Genomic DNA, 18,508 nt, shown 5'->3' on the forward strand with positions numbered 1-18,508 from the left:
ACTGATCTGATCCACATCACACCCTGGGGTAGCTTGGTGCAGGACAAGGGCTTGTTTGGTTGCATTGTGCATGAATTGGGGGTCGACTCAATGGCAGTTAATAACAAATATTTAGCAGTTTGTTGGCCTGGAATAATAAGTATCTGACACTGTAACCAGAGCCTGCTTCTGGCTAAGCAGGAAGTGCAGGTCCCTGATACACTCAGCACTGCATTGTGTCAAGTCTGCCTATTGTCCCCAGGGATGGGGCTTACTTCTAAACTAACTAAGGTTTCACCTTGACCCACAGTCCTGTGTGCACGATTCTTTGGTTCAGCCCTTGACAATCTTCTCTTATGAAACACATTTTAGAAATAAGACGCAGAACCAGGGGGCCATTTGAAATCCGATCCACCATGTAGATACGTCTATTGTTCAGCGTCTGTACTTCCAGATTATTTTTTCTATGCTTCTGCACACAGGAATGTGGTCACACTGTAAAGCCGTTGTGGAATGTGTCCTCATTGGACATGCTCTCTGTGTTGTGACAAGGAGTCCTGGTGGCCTAGTGGTCTAGAGTTGGACTGCTAACCTGAAAGTCGGCAGTTTGAATCCAGCAGCCACTCTGCGGGAGCAAGATGACCCATAAGTGGCCCTCCATTTCTATATTTACTTGCTTGTCTTTAAGAATAGACATCTCGAAGCTGCCCCGTGGTCCCGAGGATCTGTGTCTTGCTTCAACAGTGTTTGAACGGAACAGGTCCGGGGACTCCCTGCCGCCAACCCTCCGCCAAGCAACAGGTTTCTTTCCGGAAGTAACTTGGGGACCAGCTTCTCGGCCAGCCCCTCCTCTTGGGACCAGCGGACACTTTTATTTGGCGTGCGGTGACCTCCAAACCGACGCATCATGAGCTCTCAGCTCCATCAGAATTATTCCGCTGACGCGGAGGCCGGCGTCAACCGTCTGGTCAACCTGCACCTGCAGGCCTCTTACACCTACCTCTCTCTGGGCTTCTTTTTCGACCGCGACGATGTGGCCTTGGAAGGCGTGGGGCACTTCTTCCATGAGCTGGCGAAGGAGAAGCGCGAGGGGGCCGAGCGTCTCTTGAAGCTGCAGAACCAGCGCGGCGGCCGCGCCCTCTTCCAGGATGTGCAGAAGCCGTCTCAAGATGAGTGGGGTCGAACCCTGGACGCCAGGAAAGCTGCCCTAGCCCTGGAGAAAAAACTCAACCAGGCTCTTCTGGACCTGCATGCTGCGGGGTCCACTCACACCGACCCTCATCTCTGTGACTTTCTGGAGAACCACTTCCTGGACAAGGAGGTGAAACTCCTCAAGAAGATGGGCGACCACCTGACCAACCTCCGCAGGGTGGCCAGCCCCCAGGCCGGCCTGGGCGAGTATCTCTTCGAGAGGCTCACTCTCAAAGAAGACTAGGAACCTGCGGCGCCAAGCCACCTGCCAGGGGCCCTCTGCCTCCCCACAGCCGGCCTTAGCCCCTCTGCCTGATCCCATCTGCAGCGCCACCGCCCTGGAGCTCCTCTCCCCAGCTGGGGACCAAATGGAAACAATAAAGCTTCCTTTTGCAGCAAAAAAAAAAAAAAAAAAGAATAGACATCTGGATGTTTGTGAGAACTGTGGAGATCTACTGAGAAGGTGGCGTGACCTTCCCACAGTGGGCAGGCTGAATGCCTTCTTTTCCACGGTTCTGCTCAAACTTACTTTTACTCCAGCTTCTGGCTGGGCATCAAGTTGTTTGACAACAATGATTGTATTGGCAGCTCCTTTGTAGGACAAAGGCAGTGAGGTCTTGGTTCTCCCCGGGGTCCATGGAGGCCACCGGGTCCTTCTGGTGGATTCAGAATATAGGGAAAGCCTTGCTCATCCAGATAGCAGTGTCCAAAATGGTAGCAACTTGGAATTTCTTGGGTTTGAGGAGGGAGGGTTCATATGGCCCGTGAGAAAAACAAAGAGATACAAACAGGACAGTTGTTCCGTGCTGTGGAGTCCGTTTCGACTCATCCGCAGCCCAGGGGGGTTAAGCGAGGCTGCTAACTGTGCAGGGTGCCGGTTCAAACCCGCCGGTTGCTCCATGGGAAAAGCTGCACCTGTCGGCACCTGTCAGGTTGTCACTCTCAGAAACTGTCAGGAGCCGCTCTGCTGTGTCCTCCAGGGTCATGGTGGGTCAGCGAGTTTGGTCGATGCCTAGAGGGACCTCTTTGCAACCTATCACCTCCAGGCCCTCCCAGTGGGTTCAAACCCCCAGTCTTCCAGTTGGCAGCCAACTGCTTATCGGTTGTGCCACCAGGACCCTGACATGCGATAATGGATGGATGGGATGGTTTTAAAGATTAGGGTATCCATTTATCTCTGGACGTCTTTACATCATTTTAGCAGTGCCCCATTTGAATTCATTGTCTTAATCCTCCATTTTCCCTGGCTGCATGATTACAAACCTCTCATTCGGCATGTTTAGTTCCACACCAGGGAAACGAAATTATTTCTGCAAAAGCATGCTTATCCTTGGAACGTTGCTTTAAAAATGGCAAGGGAATAATTTCCAACTGTATTTCCAACTGGCGAGGGTCTCCTTTGTCGATAAACATGGTCCGTGGAGGTGTTCTAAAGAGCTGTTGGTGGTGAATTAGGGGAAAGCATACAGAGTGGATCCTAAGTTTTCATTCAACAATTTGTGCACTGATTGCGATGCCTCCAAAATGCACCAACACTTAACTCGCTTTCTCCCTCTTGTGGCCGGTTTCTGTCCCTCCTCTTCTAACTCTGAGCGTTGTGCTCAGGTAAATGCTGCCCCTTGGTACTTACAGGATTGATTATCACAGCGAGGGTGGGGGCCGGGGAGTCACGAGTTCAGGTCCAGACCTGAGGGGTGACTAAGGGCTACAGCCTTGGAGGCCGCCCTCCATCTCTAGCCAACCAATAAGTCTGGTCTCTTTTATGATTTTTGTTTTGCTTTCATTACCTAGTATTTTTTCTTCTTTTCTTTTAATGAGTTGGGATTTAATACATATACTATATCATGGGGTACAGGAGACGATGTCAAGGAGTCCATGCAGAAAAAGGATGGCTGGAAACTGATAGTGGTAGCAATGGTCCAATTCTATTGACGTGATTGCAATATGGCATACGTTATACGTGTCGTGTGTATTTTGCTGTGGAGGCATCTGGGGGAGGAAGAAAGAGATGGTTTCCGTACTAACCACAGTGCCTGTTGGCAGGATCATTGGGATGAAACTGATCCCCAGCCTCGGTGTCCAGGAGTTCGACATCGCCAGAAATGTCCTGGAGCTGATCTATGCACAAACCCTGGCCTGGTGAGTCGGTGTGCAGGTGGGTGGGGAGGTGGGGGCGGGAGGGTGTTTGTCCCACCTGATACTGATGTTGGCGATGGTTGATGCTTGAGATCTGTGCTGCCGCCTGAGAACCTCGACTGTAGACTCGGGCTGTTCCTTGCCTTTTTTGAGATCTTGGGAAGCGGGGCTCAGCCTGCAGATGTGTTTCACTCGTTCCACAAAACGCTTTTTCTAAAAATGTGCATTGACCAGCAACATTCAGAGATCAGGAGAGCTTGCAGAAAAGGTGAACTTCCTCTGAGTCCTTTGTGGTGCTGTTGGGCTGGGCCTTGACTGGGTAAAGGGCCCCACACCAGCTGTCGTTGGGTGTCCCTCTGGCTCTTCGCAGTCCCTTGTGCCTCATGGGAGAGCTTTGCCCGGTGGCTTCTCTGCGGCTGTTTTTTTGGAAGTAGATCTCCAGGCCTGCCTTCCTAGGTGACTCCGGGTGGACTTGAACTTTCCCAGCCTTTTGAAAGCTTCACAGTCAGCCTATTAACCAGCAGTCCCTCCTAGGGACTGCTGGGGTCTCCAGTTTGCCCTGGTCCCTGCCTTGAGCTATTGCCTCCCAGATGTGGCTTGGCTCTTCCTCACTGCCCCTGTGCCCCCAGCTGACCCCTCGTAGGAATTGTCACTCTGCATCTGTGTTCAACAGAAAGGCGGGGGTGGGGGTGGGGTGGGGGAGGGTGTTTCTTACACCAGCCTGCTGCACCCATTGATGAGTCACCTCCTGGGGCCTAGGAAACCATCACATTTTTAAAAGGTGGATGCCCACTCCGTGTGTTACAGAGCAGCTGGGTACAAACCTCCTTACATCACAGGTATGACTAGGCATTCCGAGAGAACTTCCTGGCAGGTGCCTCTAATTCCAGAGCCCAAGCCCTCAATGCGGGCTGTTTGGTGAAAGGGGGCAAAGGAAATGTGAGCAGCAGAGGAGGAAGGTTGCCAACATGGGGGGGCATGATTACAACAGGAGGGCCTCTAAGCATTTGCTGCTAAGTCATGACTAGGCATCAGGAGCACATGCATCATTTTCTTCTTCTGTGCCAATTGTAGATTTAACTTCTGTAGGCTTTTAGATATTATTATCTGTGGGATCCAGCCCCCCACATCCAGATGGTTCCTAAGGTGCGGTTGTATAATTGAAGGGAAGAAATTAAGAGACTGACAAAAGTTTTAGGGTGCTTACCTCCACCATAGCATCAGGAAGAGCAGGAGAGAGAGAAGATGTATTCTGAACATCAACTTATATAGTCTCGGGCATGCAAGCCACGGTAAGCACATAGGCAACAGGAAGGGGTTGTATTACAGGCAAACACATAACAAGAGGAGGACAGGCTAGGGGTGCACACACAACAGGAAAGGGGGGTCACTAGAGGCATATATGTGACAGGAAGGTACATACATAACAAGCTGGGTGGGCTCCAGAGTTAAGATGGTGGCCTAACCTTGGTGGTCTCTGAGCGTGCGTGGTGTCTCCGAGCTCTTCTCCAGGGGAATCATCCACGATCCTTATCAGCAGGGAATGGGCTGTGCTTAGTGTTAGACGGTACGGCTGCTTTTGATGGCAGGAAATAGCCTTCAAGTAGTCAACCTTCAAGCGTGTCTCGTATCAACCATCTGCTTACAAGTAGCCCCTTCACGTTTGGAGGTTGGAGATGTGCTCCCGTCGCATTCTCCTAAGAAAGAGTTATTCCCTACGATGTCCCTCTGTCATAATGCCAATTTCAAGGTGCTACTTGCAAGCCTGTGTGATCCAAAGATGACAAGTAACAAAGTCCAGATAGGATGAAGGAAAAGTATCAGAGCTTAAAAACCAAACACCCAGTTTCTAGAAGGCTGTGGAGGGCCGTGGGAGCCCCGAGCCCACCTGCAGAGTCCCCATTCGGATCAAACCTCTGGCAGATGCCCTCGGGCCACAGTCAAGAGGTGCAAACAGCTTTAATTTCAGACAGAGATTATTGAAAACTTGGTTATGGTGGATGGAGCTAAGATATCATTTGATACCTTGTCAATTGACCTCTCTCTTGACCCATCCTGGATTTGCTCTAGGATTAAATATTTCTCCCTTGTTCCAAGGCAGGACATTTTTCTCTGTCTTATTTTAATATTTTACTGGTGGTCTTTTCCCTGTTTTGTCTTTGTTTTTTATTGTTTCTGCTCTGTTTCCCAGTGTATGAAGCACCAAAAGTTATATAGAGGCAATGAATGATGTAATGGCTTATCAGGGATGGATGGGGGAGGTTGACCAGAATTGAGGAGCAAATGATGGATATGGGAGGGTGGAAGAGAGCACCAGAACAGATTATGATGATGTATGTACAACTCATTTAAAAATCACCTATGGAAGTATATGATATGTGAATTTCAAAGAAATAAAACTATTGAGAAAAAAATAAGACGAAAAGACTGTGATTACAGCAAGAAATGATGGCCAAGACCAAGGGAGGAAAACCTGCAAGTCTGCAGAGTCCCTGCCAGTCCCTGAGCAGGGATGGTAGTTTTTATTTCCTTAAGTAAACTTTGAAAGTTGTCTTTCTTTTGCAAAAGCATGCATGGATTATAACACCAAGTGGCATTTGACATAAGTCAGAAGGTGCTAGAAATAACCCAGGCAATTGAGTTTGAAAAAGCCACTGAATCTAGCTAGCTGCTGCTACAGCCAAGGCTCTTGGGCCAAAGCTGACTCTTGGTCCCCAGAAGGGAGGTTGGGGAAAATAAATGAATGAATGAATGAATGAATGAATGAATAAATAAATAAATAAGTAAATAAATAACTGTTTGTGCACGCAAAGGGGGCTGACTCGGAAAGGCCAGCACACACGGAGTGAACATTTTCTGTAGGCCCCGGGAGCATGGCAGAGCCGATGAGGCTGCCTTTTTCACGTGTAACCAGATGGGGTCGAATGCCCAGTCCCTGTAGGGCCTCAGATTTCATTCCCCAATAAGAGGGTGTCCTGGAAAGAGGTCATCAGCTGGATTTGTGGCTGGGTGACTGCAGTGTGGCTGCAGCCTGCAGTTGCTGGGTGTGGGCAGAAGTTGCCTGCTTTGCTGGGATGACAGCCGCTCCTCAATTCCCCAGCTCCCCACACGTCCCTGTCTGAGTCTCTCCTCTGGTCTCTGACAGCCTCCCACCCCCACATTGTCTCTCTTGCAGGATTGGAATCTTCTTCTCCCCTCTGCTGCCCTTGATCCAAATGATTGCTCTTTTCATCATGTTTTACGTCAAAAACGTGAGTCGGTCCAAAGTGGGAGCCAACCAGCATGGTGGGGCGGGGCTACAGGTGACGTGGGAGGGGCTGGAAGGGCCCGTGGGGGTGGGGGCGGCGCCTGGGAACTGGCTGCTCTCTCCACAGATCAGCCTGATGATGAATTTCCAGCCCCCGAGCAAAGCCTGGCGGGCCTCCCAGATGATGACCTTCTTCATCTTCCTGCTCTTTTTCCCGTCCTTCACCGGGGTCCTGTGCACCTTGGCCATCACCATCTGGAGGTAGGAGAGGGGGTTTGGGGGGAGGTGTGGAGACAGGCTGGTGAGTAACCAACAGATCATAAAGCTCTGAGGGCGGGTGTGTCCTGTTGTGGGCATCGCACATCACCAAGCCAGTCCGGGACCACTAGCTCCCTCCCTGCAGGCAGGTACTAAGCTTCCTGGATTGGGAAGAGGCCAATTGGTGGACTGTGTGAACTGGCTCGCTCCTGCCTTCTCCAACCTCCCTCCCTTGGGCTCCTCCAGCCTCACTGCTCTTGTTTGTTCTCTGTTCCCAGAAAGCACCTCACTACAGGCAGTCCTCTGGACGTCCTCGCCACGCTCGCCATGGCTGCCCAATTCTCACTTTTGACTCTCAACTCAGACTTGCTCTTCTTCCCATCTGTCTGCAGTCAGCCCCTATCCTCCACTCTCCCTGCCGGCGCTACTTTCTCTCCTCCTTCCGTCGTGTACAGACAGTCAGGGAGAAAACTTGGAGCATTTCATTGTTTACTTCTAAAAGAGGCAGCTTCACTAAAACATAAGCCCAAGAGGGCAGGGTCTGCCTCTGTCTTGTTGACTGGACCCCCAGGGTCTGCTTAGCACAGTGCCTGGACGAAGTTCAGTGAACTTCAGTAGCATGAATGCATGCACGAATGAATGAATGAACAAGCAAGTTGATTTTGACGATGCACATGACACTGGAGCCATCAGGAACTGAAGGAGCTTCAGGACAGATGCCTCTGTTTCACCGGGGCCTGCCTTCTTTCCTTGTGGGGGAAACCAGACCCTCACGCTATCACAGGTCTGGTAAGCGCAATTGTACTGTTAAAATATATAAAGATTATAGTAAGTCATAAAGAATAAGAGAGATAGGAGAGAAAGTAAAATGAAAGAGGCACATTTCATGGTAGCATGCTCACCTCAGCCCTTCTTGATGGTCCACAGGGGAATTCGGGATAAAAGCAGGGCAGGAGAGAGCGAGCGATTTATTTCTAACCAAGGCTTATATATCTCTTGGGGGCATGCACGCCCCCTAATTACAGGTGAAGACATACGTCACAGGAAGGGGTTGGACTATAGGTAATACAGTAATGGGAGGTGGGTGATCTAGGGGTGTACAAGTTATAGGAAGAGGAGGGATTAAGGGTACGCAAGTGACAACATGGGTGGATCCTAGATTCATGATGGTAGCCTAACCTTGGCTGTCCTTGAGCTGGACTTTAGTTATTCTAAGCTTTCAGGGGAAGCAATCCTCTGTCCCTAACAGTAGGGAGTGAGCCCAACGGTGGGACAGACTATAGGGTCTGCTTGCTTTGGATGGCTCGTGCCTTCAGGGAGAGAACTTGAAAATCATTTGCCATTAGTTGCAAAGAGTCCCTAGTCTGACATATATTGTGGGGGAGAAAAGTTGGGGAGAAGTCTTTTTATCTCCCACATTTCCTCTCCAGTCCTCTCTCTCTTCTAAACCCGCTGTTTTCAGCCCTCTAGTTTCTTTCTGCTAACGGATAAACGACAGCCAGTTGTCATTGTTACCTTGTCACTTTCTACTGCTAACAGCTATTGTTATATTACTTCATCCAAGTTTCCAAGAAGGGGCATGATCGTGTCGCTTGGTTGCTTTAAGGCAGAAGAGCTGCAGGTCACTGCCTGGCTGTGGGTCAGCCACTGTTGGACCAAGGGATGCTCTAGGCTCAGTCAGCTGCTGCTCGGAGCACAGACCACCAGCACAGGCTGGAAACAGGAATGGGGCAGGGGGTGGGCACGGGAGGGTGTGTGAACGCAGACTGCAGCAGAGGATATGGTCAGAGTGGGTGGTACTAAATGGCTGTCTGTAAAATTTTTGTGGTGTTTCAGCAGAAATTTATTAAAATGCCCCTGTCGTTAGTGAAAGGAGCCGTAGGGGTGTAGTGATTACTCGTGGGGATGCTGTCCGCCAGGTCCACAGTTCAAAACCTCCAGGTGCTCCTCAGGAGAAAGATTAAGCTTTCTACTCCCATAAAGTTACAGTCTCAAAACCCACGAGAGCCGTCCAACCCTGTCCGACAGGGTCCCCGTGAGTCAAAATTGACTCCATGGCAGTGAGTGAGTTTTTGAGTCGTTCATTAAAACAGAAAAAACATTTTCCGTAAGCCCAGCCTGCATGTATCCATGTACCGACAAGGCTAAAACTCCGTGCCAACTTTCTTGCCAAACCTTCTAATGCCCTCGGATCTCGGCTGCCATCAGGACCCCGTTACAATGACAGGAAACCCGGGGTTTCATCTGCACCGCACTGCTGTTTTCATTGCTATTCTGTCCCCTGTTTGTCTAGGTTGAAGCCCTCAGCTGAGTGCGGTCCATTCCGTGGGCTGCCTCTCTTCATTCATGCCATTTACAGCTGGATCGACACACTAAGTAACAGACCGAGCTACCTGTGGGTGGTTTGGATCTACCGGAACCTCATCGGGAGCGTGCACTTCTTTTTCATCCTCACCCTCATTGTGCTGTGAGTGAGATGCGCTGTGGAACGAGTGGGGGGAAGAGCCCAGGGCAGCTAGGGGAGACATCCTGTGTCAGAGGCAGGTAGCCCTCGGGAGGGTGGCAAGCGTATCGAGGATCCAACGTGTGGGTGACTCGGGCTCCACCCTTCAATAGGCGCGCCCTCGTTTCAAATGTTATTTTAGATCATTTTGATCTAGTCTCTAGTTCTATGAAGAACCAGATGAAATGCTAGGAGAATAAGTTAAAAAGGGCAATCTGAGCATACTCTGAAATATTCAGATTGTCTGCTCTTTATCTGTCTGAGCTGTTTAGAATTGTTTGGGCACTACCGATAAGTTGAATATTTTACTTACACTTGAAGTTTTATCAACCCAAACCCCACTGATGCACCAGCAGCTATGGGTAGAAACCAGAAGCATTTAATGTGTACATCACAGAAACCTTTCATGCATACATCAGTTGTATGCATCTTGTAAGATAGTAAGTTCCACTAAAAGACATGCCTAATGAAACAGGCTCCATTTTTAATGATAAAGATCGGCATAATAATGACACCAACTTTTATTATTTTCTCATTTGATTTGGTCTTTATCTTTGCTACCAGGACAGGTTTTTATCCTGGTAGTGTTAGGGTTCCCATAGGTGGCTGATGGTTCACTTGAGGGGTTTAAATGAAGAATATTTTGTGAAAATATTTACCCAAGTGTGGGCAGGTTAAAAGAAGTAGCAAAGGGAGGCAAAATGCCATGTGAGGAGCAACTGTGGGACCTACCATGAGCCTCTTTGTTAGCCTCTTTGTAAACCAGCCTCTAGCATCCATGGGGGGGTCCATAGAAACAATTGTATGGTTGTAATATATGACAATCATAGTAAAGTCATGAAGGATAGGAGAGAGTGAAATGAAGGAGTCAGACACATCTTATGGTAGCATGCTCACCTCCAGGACGGACTTGATCTCAGCAACCAGAGTGGGAGGATGGGGAAGGAGGAGAGAATGTCTCTTTATTTCTGACTGATGCCTATATATACTTAGGGGTCATGATTACAGGTAACCACACATGTCACAGGAAGGGGCTGTATAATAAGCGTATGCATCACAGGAAGGGGGTGAGCTATTACACTTAATAGGAAGGGGAGGGGCTAGGAATATACATGTGACAAGATGGGCGGACCCTAGACTCAAGATGGCAGTCTAACCTTGATCCTCCTTGAGTGGGCTCCACCTTGCCTCTAGAGCAGCGGTTCTCAACCTGTGGGTCTCGACCCCTTTGGAGGTCGAAGGACCCTTTGACAGGGGTCACCCAATTCATAACAGTAGCAAAATGACAGTGGTGAAGTAGAAATGAAAACAATTTCATGGTTCAGGGTCACCATAACATGATGAACTATAAAAAAAGATATATGTGTGTATATGTATATATATGTGTGTGTGTATGTATACATATATATATATATGTGTGTATATATACCATATTGAATGAAGGGGGAAGTGCAGAGTGGAGACCCAAGGCCCAAGTGTTGGCCAATGGAGATCCCCTCATAGAGGGGTTTAGGAGAGGAGATGGGTTAATTAGGGTGTGAGGTAGTACCGATGGGGAACACAGCTTTCCCCCAGATCCTGGATGCTTCCTCCCCCCAACTACCATGATCTGAATTCTACCTTGCAGGGCTGGATAGGGCAGAGGTTGTACACTGGTACATATGAGGGCTGGAGGCACAGGGAATCCAGGGTGGATGATACCTTCAGGACCAAGGGTGTGAGGGGCAATGCTGGGAGAGTGGAGGGTGAGTGGGTTGGAAAGGGGGAACTGATTACAAGGATCCACATGTGACCTCCTCCCTGGGAGAGGGACAGCAGAGAAGGGGGGGGAAGGGAGACTCCGGATAGGGCAAGATATGACAAAATAATGATGTATAAATTACCAAGGGCACATGAGGGAGGGGGGAGCAGGGAGGGAGGGGAAAAAAAAAGAGGACCTGATGCAAAGGGCTTAAGTGGAGAGTAAATGCATTGAGAATGATTGGGGCAGGGAATGTATGGATGTGCTTTATACAATTGATGTATGTATATGTATGGATTGTGATAAGAGTTGTATGGGTCCCTAATAAAATGTAAAAAAAGAAAAGAGGAGAAAAAAAAGAAAATGATTAGGGCAAAGAATGTACAGATGTGCTTTATACAATTGATGTATGTATATGTATGGACTGTGATAAGAGTTGTATGAGCCCCTAATAAATTGTTTTAAAAAAAAAAAAAGGGCCGTGGCCTTAAGATGGTTGAGAACCACTGCTCTAGACTCTCCTTCAAGGAAACAATGCACTACCCTTATCAGAACGGAGTGGGCCCTACTTAGGGTGGGACAGACTGATTGCTCTAGATGGCTGATAACCCTTAGGGAGAATAACCTCTGACTGGCTTGCGTTGACCTCCAAGTGTACAGTCATTGACCATGTGTAGCAAGCAGCGTCTTAGGTTTGACATGTATTTGGGGAAGACAACCTGGGGAAAAACCCTTTTGCATCCCACACCTCTTGGTCATTAGGACACAGGGAGGGATAGGGTTATCAGGTATTGGGTATGCCGGAGTGTGGAGGAGGGGCTGCCTGACAGGAACCATGGGCAGTGAGGAATACAACTCCTTCCAGAACAGCAAGACAACAAAGGAAATAAGTTCTTCTTTCCTCCCATCTCCTGGTGGTGCTTTTCCGTGGCTACACCCAACTAGAAGCCGGCGATTAGGGAAACTTGGGCGATGTGATCACTTGATGGAGATAAACCAAGCCCAACTCCATTGTTGAGTGGATTTTGGCTCCGCATCCTAGAGGACAAAGTAGAACTGCTCTGCAGTGCTTCTAAGGCTGTACATAGATTTTTTTAAAAGTTTGCATTGTGAATCGGGTAAAGTTCTACAAAGCAGATCAGTTTTCCATTCAACAGTTCAAAACCAGTTTTGTTTCATCTCATCGATTGTAATCCCCACGAGCAACATCCCTTATCCCACTTCCTCCTGTTTCCTGTCTAGCCAGGAAGCCTAATCTTTTAAAAATTTTTTTATGGTTTTGAGCGTTGTTCACATTTTTCTCCCACTCTGTTCAGGCCCTTGCCATGTGCTCCCTTTCAGAGCAGTTGGTAGTGGTAGCTGGGTGTCATCTAGTGCTGGTCTCAGGGTTGTGAAGCCTGGTGTTCTCGTGATCCATTGGTACACTGGACTAATCATTTCCATGTGTCTTTCATGTTTATCACCCTCTTTTTTCTTCTAGACAGGGAGAGACTAATAGTTGCACCTTAGCTAGCCACTCATGAGCTAGGATGTAGGATGTAGATGTAGTGTGTAGAGCTTCTCCTCTGTGACTATGATTCTGAGTCAACAGACTTAATGAGTCGTCCCCTCAAGGTGTTTGGTAATGTCTAAAAAAATTTCCTAATAGCTCCCCTCCGCCCATATGCTCCTCTGCATTCAGGGTATATTTGCAACAAAGGAGACTATAAAGCTTCCCAGGAATAGGCAGCCTTGTCTTTCTCCCACAGAGTGGTTAGTGGATTTGACCTTGTGGTTAGCAACCCAATCTAGCCCACAGTGCCACCAGGCTCCTCGATGGGGTGTGGGTATAGGTTTAGGAGGGAGTTTGGGGCAGAAGAGCCCTATCGTGGGAGCTAGCCTCAAAGTCAAGGCCAGGGTGGATTCCAGCATCACTAAAGCAGCGTGACTGTGGAGCAAGGGGGAGGGGAGGACAGACATGCAGGGCAGGGATTGAGGGACAAACTATGTGGGGCCTTGTGGTTCTTTCTGAAGACTTTGTCCTCTACTTGGAGCATACTGCTGCAGGGTTTAAAGCAGAAGCATGATGTGCTCTGAGTTAGGTTTCAAAAGAATCCCTTCAGGTGAATGGGCTAACAAATGGCTCTGAACAGGGCAAGAGAGCAAACACAATGTTTTTATCCTAGTTCCTACGATGAGGTATGGGGTCAATTTGTTGCACAAGACCACTTTAGGTTACTTTGAGGACCAAGGTGGGCCTGACCCAAGCCATGGTATTTTCAGTTGCCTCCTATGCATATGAAAGTTGGACATGGAAGACTAGAGAAGAATTGATGCATGTGAATTATGGTGCTGGCAGAGCATATTGAAAATACTATCGTCTAGAGCATGTACACTGATACAGATACATGGATTCCAGTAAGATAAACCCCTCAGGAACAGCAATGGGAGTAGCCATACCATAGGTGTAGGGGGAAGGTTGTGGGAAGAACCTTCTACAATGATACACAATCCCTCCTGGGGGACAACCAACAATAATGTGGACGAAGGGAGACAGGGGGCAATATAAGATATGAAAATAATAATAATTTATAAAGTGTCAGGGGTCCATGAGGATGGGAGGGATAGGGAGAGAGGATAAAAAAAGAGGAGCTGATACCAAGGGCTTAAGCAGAAAGCAAATGTTTGAGGATGATAATGGCAACAAATGTGCTTGACACAATGGATATATGTATGGATTGTGATAAGAGTTGTATGAGCCCCCAATAAGATGATTAAAAATTTAAAAAATAAATACATAATACAAGAAAAGGTAGAGAGGGGGGAAAAAGAAAAGAAAATGATGAAGGCAACATGTAAAAATGTGCTTGACACAGTTTGATGTATGGATTGTTATAAGAGCTATAAGAACCCCCCAATAAAATGATTTATTTATAATAAAAAAGAAGAGAAAAGGAAGTACTATGATCTACCAAAGTAACAAATCTACCTTGGAAGAAGTATATCCATTAGAGGCAAGGATGGAGAGACTTCGCCCGTCTCATATACGTGGACGTGTTGTCAGGAGAGACCAGTCCCTGGGGAAGAATGTCATGCTTGGTAATGTAGAGGGGCAGCAAAAAGAAGAAGTCCTTCAATGAAATGGACAGACAGAGTGACTGGAGCAATGGGCTCATGCATGGGACTAACTGCGAAGGTGGTGTAGGACCAGGCACTGTTTGGTTCTGTTGTGCCTAGGGCTGCTGTGGGTCAGTGGCATATAATAATAGTAATACATAGGATGGAGTAAGGCCAGAAGCAGATTAAAACAGAGAAAGTGTCAATGTTGTAAACGTTTCCTTATACTCCTAGTCTCTGGGAGAGAACACAGCATGTTCCCAGGGCCACTCAGGAGCTGTGCTCTGGGGCAGGTATAGAAAGCCTGCCCAGTACTCAGGAGATCATCTAAGATATGAAAGCCGTAGAAAAGTGTGGTAAAGAAATCAGATAGTGCCTAGCTATCATAAAAAATGACATCCAGGGCCTTGACAGCTTGTCTCAAAACAAGCAGCTACCTAATTGAGATGTTGGCTAAGTCTACACAGAAGTATACTAGCCTATGTGATTCAAGGATTGTAAACAATAAGATACAGACCCAGAGGAGGGAACGGTAACACCAGTGTTTAAATTCTAAACACCTTATGGATTGTGATAAGAGTTGTCTGAGTCCCTAATAAAATGTTAAAAAAAAATTCTAAACACCTGTTGATTTTCATAATGCTATGAATAGGAGAAACCCCAAATCCATTTTAGGGTCCCCTATGTGGACTGAGCCCCTAGTAGATCCCCACTGCCCATCGACTAGGAATGTGAACAGCCCAAATAGCAGACAAAGAGCATTGTAAAGTGGTTCTTAGCAGCTATACTTAGACGAGAATGTAACACCTGGTTAATATATCTCCCTTTGGAGCCACTTCCAATTTTCCCTAAAATTTTAATACGCTCTGTATTTTTCTTAGATTGAGGTCTTTCTCTGTTTTATACGATCACTGTTGTCGGGTCTTTTGATTTTGTTATTCTTGGTCCATCTTTTGTATGTTTCTCTGTGTAAGGAAGCCAGGATGGGTGGATTCATAAAGGCAGTAACAGAAATAATAATGACCTGGAGTGGGGGGACATGGAAGAGAGGATGGGAGAATGGGTGTTAACACCAGTGGGTGCCAGAAGGAAGGAAATGTTCCAAAGTTGATTGTGGTGAGGACTGTACAACCCTTCTTAATGATCGAACTATTGAGTTGTATAATATATTAATCATAGCTCAGTAAAATGGATTTTTTAAATGTTTACCATCTTGGGAAGTCCTAAGGGGCAGTTCAACTCTGTCCTATAAAGTTGCTGTCCTAAAGGGTTGCTATAAGTTCAAATGGACTTGATGGCAGTGGTTTGGGTGGTCACCCAATCGAAAGTTGGGACTTGTCAAAGTATTGATAAGAGTGTCTATCATTTTTTTCCTCTTCTTTTCCAGTATCATCACTTACCTTTACTGGCAGATCACCGAGGGAAGGAAGATTATGATCAGACTGCTCCACGAGCAGATCGTTAATGTAAGTCTTCCTGCTGTCTCCATCCTCCCTACTTAAAAAAAAAACACATTTTATGAAGATAATAATAATTTATAATTTATCATGGGGATACGAGATGAGGGAGTGGGAAGAGGAGCTGCTACCAAGGGCTCAGGAGAAAGTAAATGTCTAGAAAAGAAAGATAGCAACATATGTACAAACATTCTCAATACAATTGATTGTTATAAGAGTTGTAAGAGCCCCCAATAAAATCTTTTAAGAATAATAATTACAAAAAACATTTCATGGTAGAAATTTTCAAACATCCTCCAAAATAAAACCGTACAATAACCACCCCCATATATCCACCAGCAGCATTAACATTTGTATACTCTTGTATAAAATATACTTCCCCCAAATTCAGCCTCTGACACTGATGGCGTCCCCACGAACTGTGTCAGCCTGATAGCACTGGCTTTGTTTCATTGATGCTGCCCATTCCCTGCAAGCCCTGGGTCATGTCAACGCAAGACCCAAGGGAGATCATTTTTGCTGTCAAAACTTCTATATGAATCTCAAAGAGAAAGATACCTGAACACAAAGCAAATACAACCACAATGCCACGGTCATCGCTAGACGGAGACTTAGTCACAGTTCCTCAGTATCAAGTGTCAGTGTTCGAATGTCCCTACTTGTCCCATTAAGTGTCTTCATACAGTTGGGCTGCTCATACCTGGATCCAGGAAAGGACCACACATGGCGTTTGGTGAATAGGTCTTTTCAGATGCTTTTAATCCATAGCACCCCGCCACCTCTCTCCTTCTCATCCCATTTTTCTTTCTAGTTTGTTTCTGTTCTTTATTTTTTCTGTTGTGTTTCCCAGGTTATGAAACTCAGAAGGAGTAAGTACAGAGAGACCATACTGATGCAATGGTTTAATGGGGAACCAGGGGAGGGAAAGGGGTGAACAAATAATGACTATGGGAGGGGAGGGGACACTAGAAATGATTGTATACATAAAGCTCTTTTAAAAAGCAATTTACATAAAGCTCTTTTAAAAAGCAATTTAACTTTGGAAGTGTATGATAAGTGAATATTATATCAAGAAAACTACTAAAAAGAAAGAAAGCTACTGAAAAAAGAAGAAGAAGAAACCATACTTTACTAATGGTTACTGTGGGTGAAGGAGGAAGAGTTTTTGCTTAGGGGGACATTGAATTATTTTAATGGCAGTAGAGCAATGTGGAGAGGGCTAACAATAATGGTTATTCAATACAAAGAGTGTACTCAATGGCACTGGATTATACATGTAGCAGTTGCTGCATTGGAGAACGTCTTGGGTATATTTTTTTGTCAGAATTGAAAAAGTTAAAGAACAATGAGTTCAAGGAATGGATTGTGGTAAAGATTCTACAACGCTCCTTGATAGGATCAAACTATCACATTGTCTGACACGTGGATGAAGTGCCAATAAATTCAAGTCGAAGCTGAAGAAAATGAAAATAAGTCCGCGAAAGCCAGACCATGACCTTGAGTCCACCCGCCTGGATTTCGAGAACGTCTCACGGAGAGGTTGGCTGCATTGAGCACGACTGACAGAAGACCCGATGAGCTGTGGGGGGACATCAAGAGCATCATTATGAAGATAATAAAAGGTCATTAAAAAGACAAGAAAGAAAGAAAAGCTCAAAGTGGACGTCAGAAGAGACTCAGAAACTTGCTCCAAATAGTAGAGTAGCTAAAGCAAATATATGGAAGAGCTGAACATAAAGTTTTGAAGGGCAGATCAAGAAGACAGAGTAAATATTATAATGGAATGTGCAAAGATCTGGAGTTAGAAAGCTGAAAAAAGGAAATCATGCTCAGTATATCTTAAACTGAAAGAACTCAAGAAAAAGTTCGGGACTCAAGTTGCAATATTGAAAGGTTCTATGGACAAATATCGAATGATGCTGGTGTCATCAAAAGATGATGGAAAGAATACGCAGAGTCACTGTACCAAAAAGAACTAGCTGACATTCAACCATTTCGAGAAATAGCACATGGGCAAGAACCAAGGGTACTCAAGGAAGGAGTTCTAGCTGTGCTGAAAGCATTAGCCCAAAACTGGGATTGATGGAATACCAATTGAAATGCTTCAAAAGGCCAATGAAGCACTGGAAACTCTCACTTGTCTATCCCAGAAAATTTGGAAGACATCTACTCGGCCAATTGCCTGGAAGAGATCCACCTTATTACCCATTCCAGAGATCCATATTGTACCCATTCCAAAGAAAGCTGGAAGAAAGAAGGATGTTCAACATATCACTGATAGCACATAGAAGTGAAATTTTGCTGAAGATCATCCAACAGTGATTTCAGCAGTACACTGACAGGGAGCGGCCAGAAATCCACACTAATTCAGAAGAGGACATGGGACAAGGGGTATCACTGCTGATGTCAGATGGATATTTGACTGCAAGCAGAGGATACCAGAAAGATTTTTACTTGTATCTTATTGACTTGAGAAGAATGAGCATTCCAGAGCACTTCGTGGTGCTCCGGGGGAACCTGTGCATGGATCAAGAGGCATCTGTGCGAATAAAACAAGGGAAAGCTTCATGATTTAAAATCGAGAAGGATGTGGGTCAGGGTTGTGTTCTCTCACCATACTTAGGCATACTTAGGCATACTTAGGCAGTCTGGATGCTCAACAAATATCAGAGAAGCCACGTGATATGAGGAAGAATGTGCCTCAAGTTTGGAGGAAGGCTGATACAGATAACACAACCTTGCTGACCGAAAAACGAGGAGAACTTGGAGCCCTTGCTGATTAAGATTAAGGGTTGCAGCCTTCAAATAGATTACAACTCAATGTAGACAAGACCCTAATCCTCACAACTGGACCAAAAGGTAACACGATAAGTGGAGCAAAGGTTGAAGTCATCAAGGAT

General features: G+C 46.5%; 1 protein-coding gene across 1 annotated transcript in view; it reads left to right on the top strand.

Moving 5' to 3' along the window:
* The window catches only part of TMC5 (transmembrane channel like 5), a 61,275-nt gene that overhangs the window by 40,002 nt on the left and 2,765 nt on the right, over positions 1–18,508 (top strand). The window contains exons 13-17 of the mRNA XM_075528103.1: positions 3,214–3,309; positions 6,482–6,557; positions 6,681–6,814; positions 9,105–9,278; positions 15,539–15,617. Coding sequence (XP_075384218.1) covers positions 3,214–3,309; positions 6,482–6,557; positions 6,681–6,814; positions 9,105–9,278; positions 15,539–15,617 — 559 coding nt within the window. The remainder of the gene's footprint in view (positions 1–3,213; positions 3,310–6,481; positions 6,558–6,680; positions 6,815–9,104; positions 9,279–15,538; positions 15,618–18,508) is intronic.

This window comes from Tenrec ecaudatus, chromosome 12 (assembly GCF_050624435.1).
Source record: "Tenrec ecaudatus isolate mTenEca1 chromosome 12, mTenEca1.hap1, whole genome shotgun sequence".
Taxonomy (NCBI): Eukaryota; Metazoa; Chordata; class Mammalia; order Afrosoricida; family Tenrecidae; genus Tenrec; species Tenrec ecaudatus.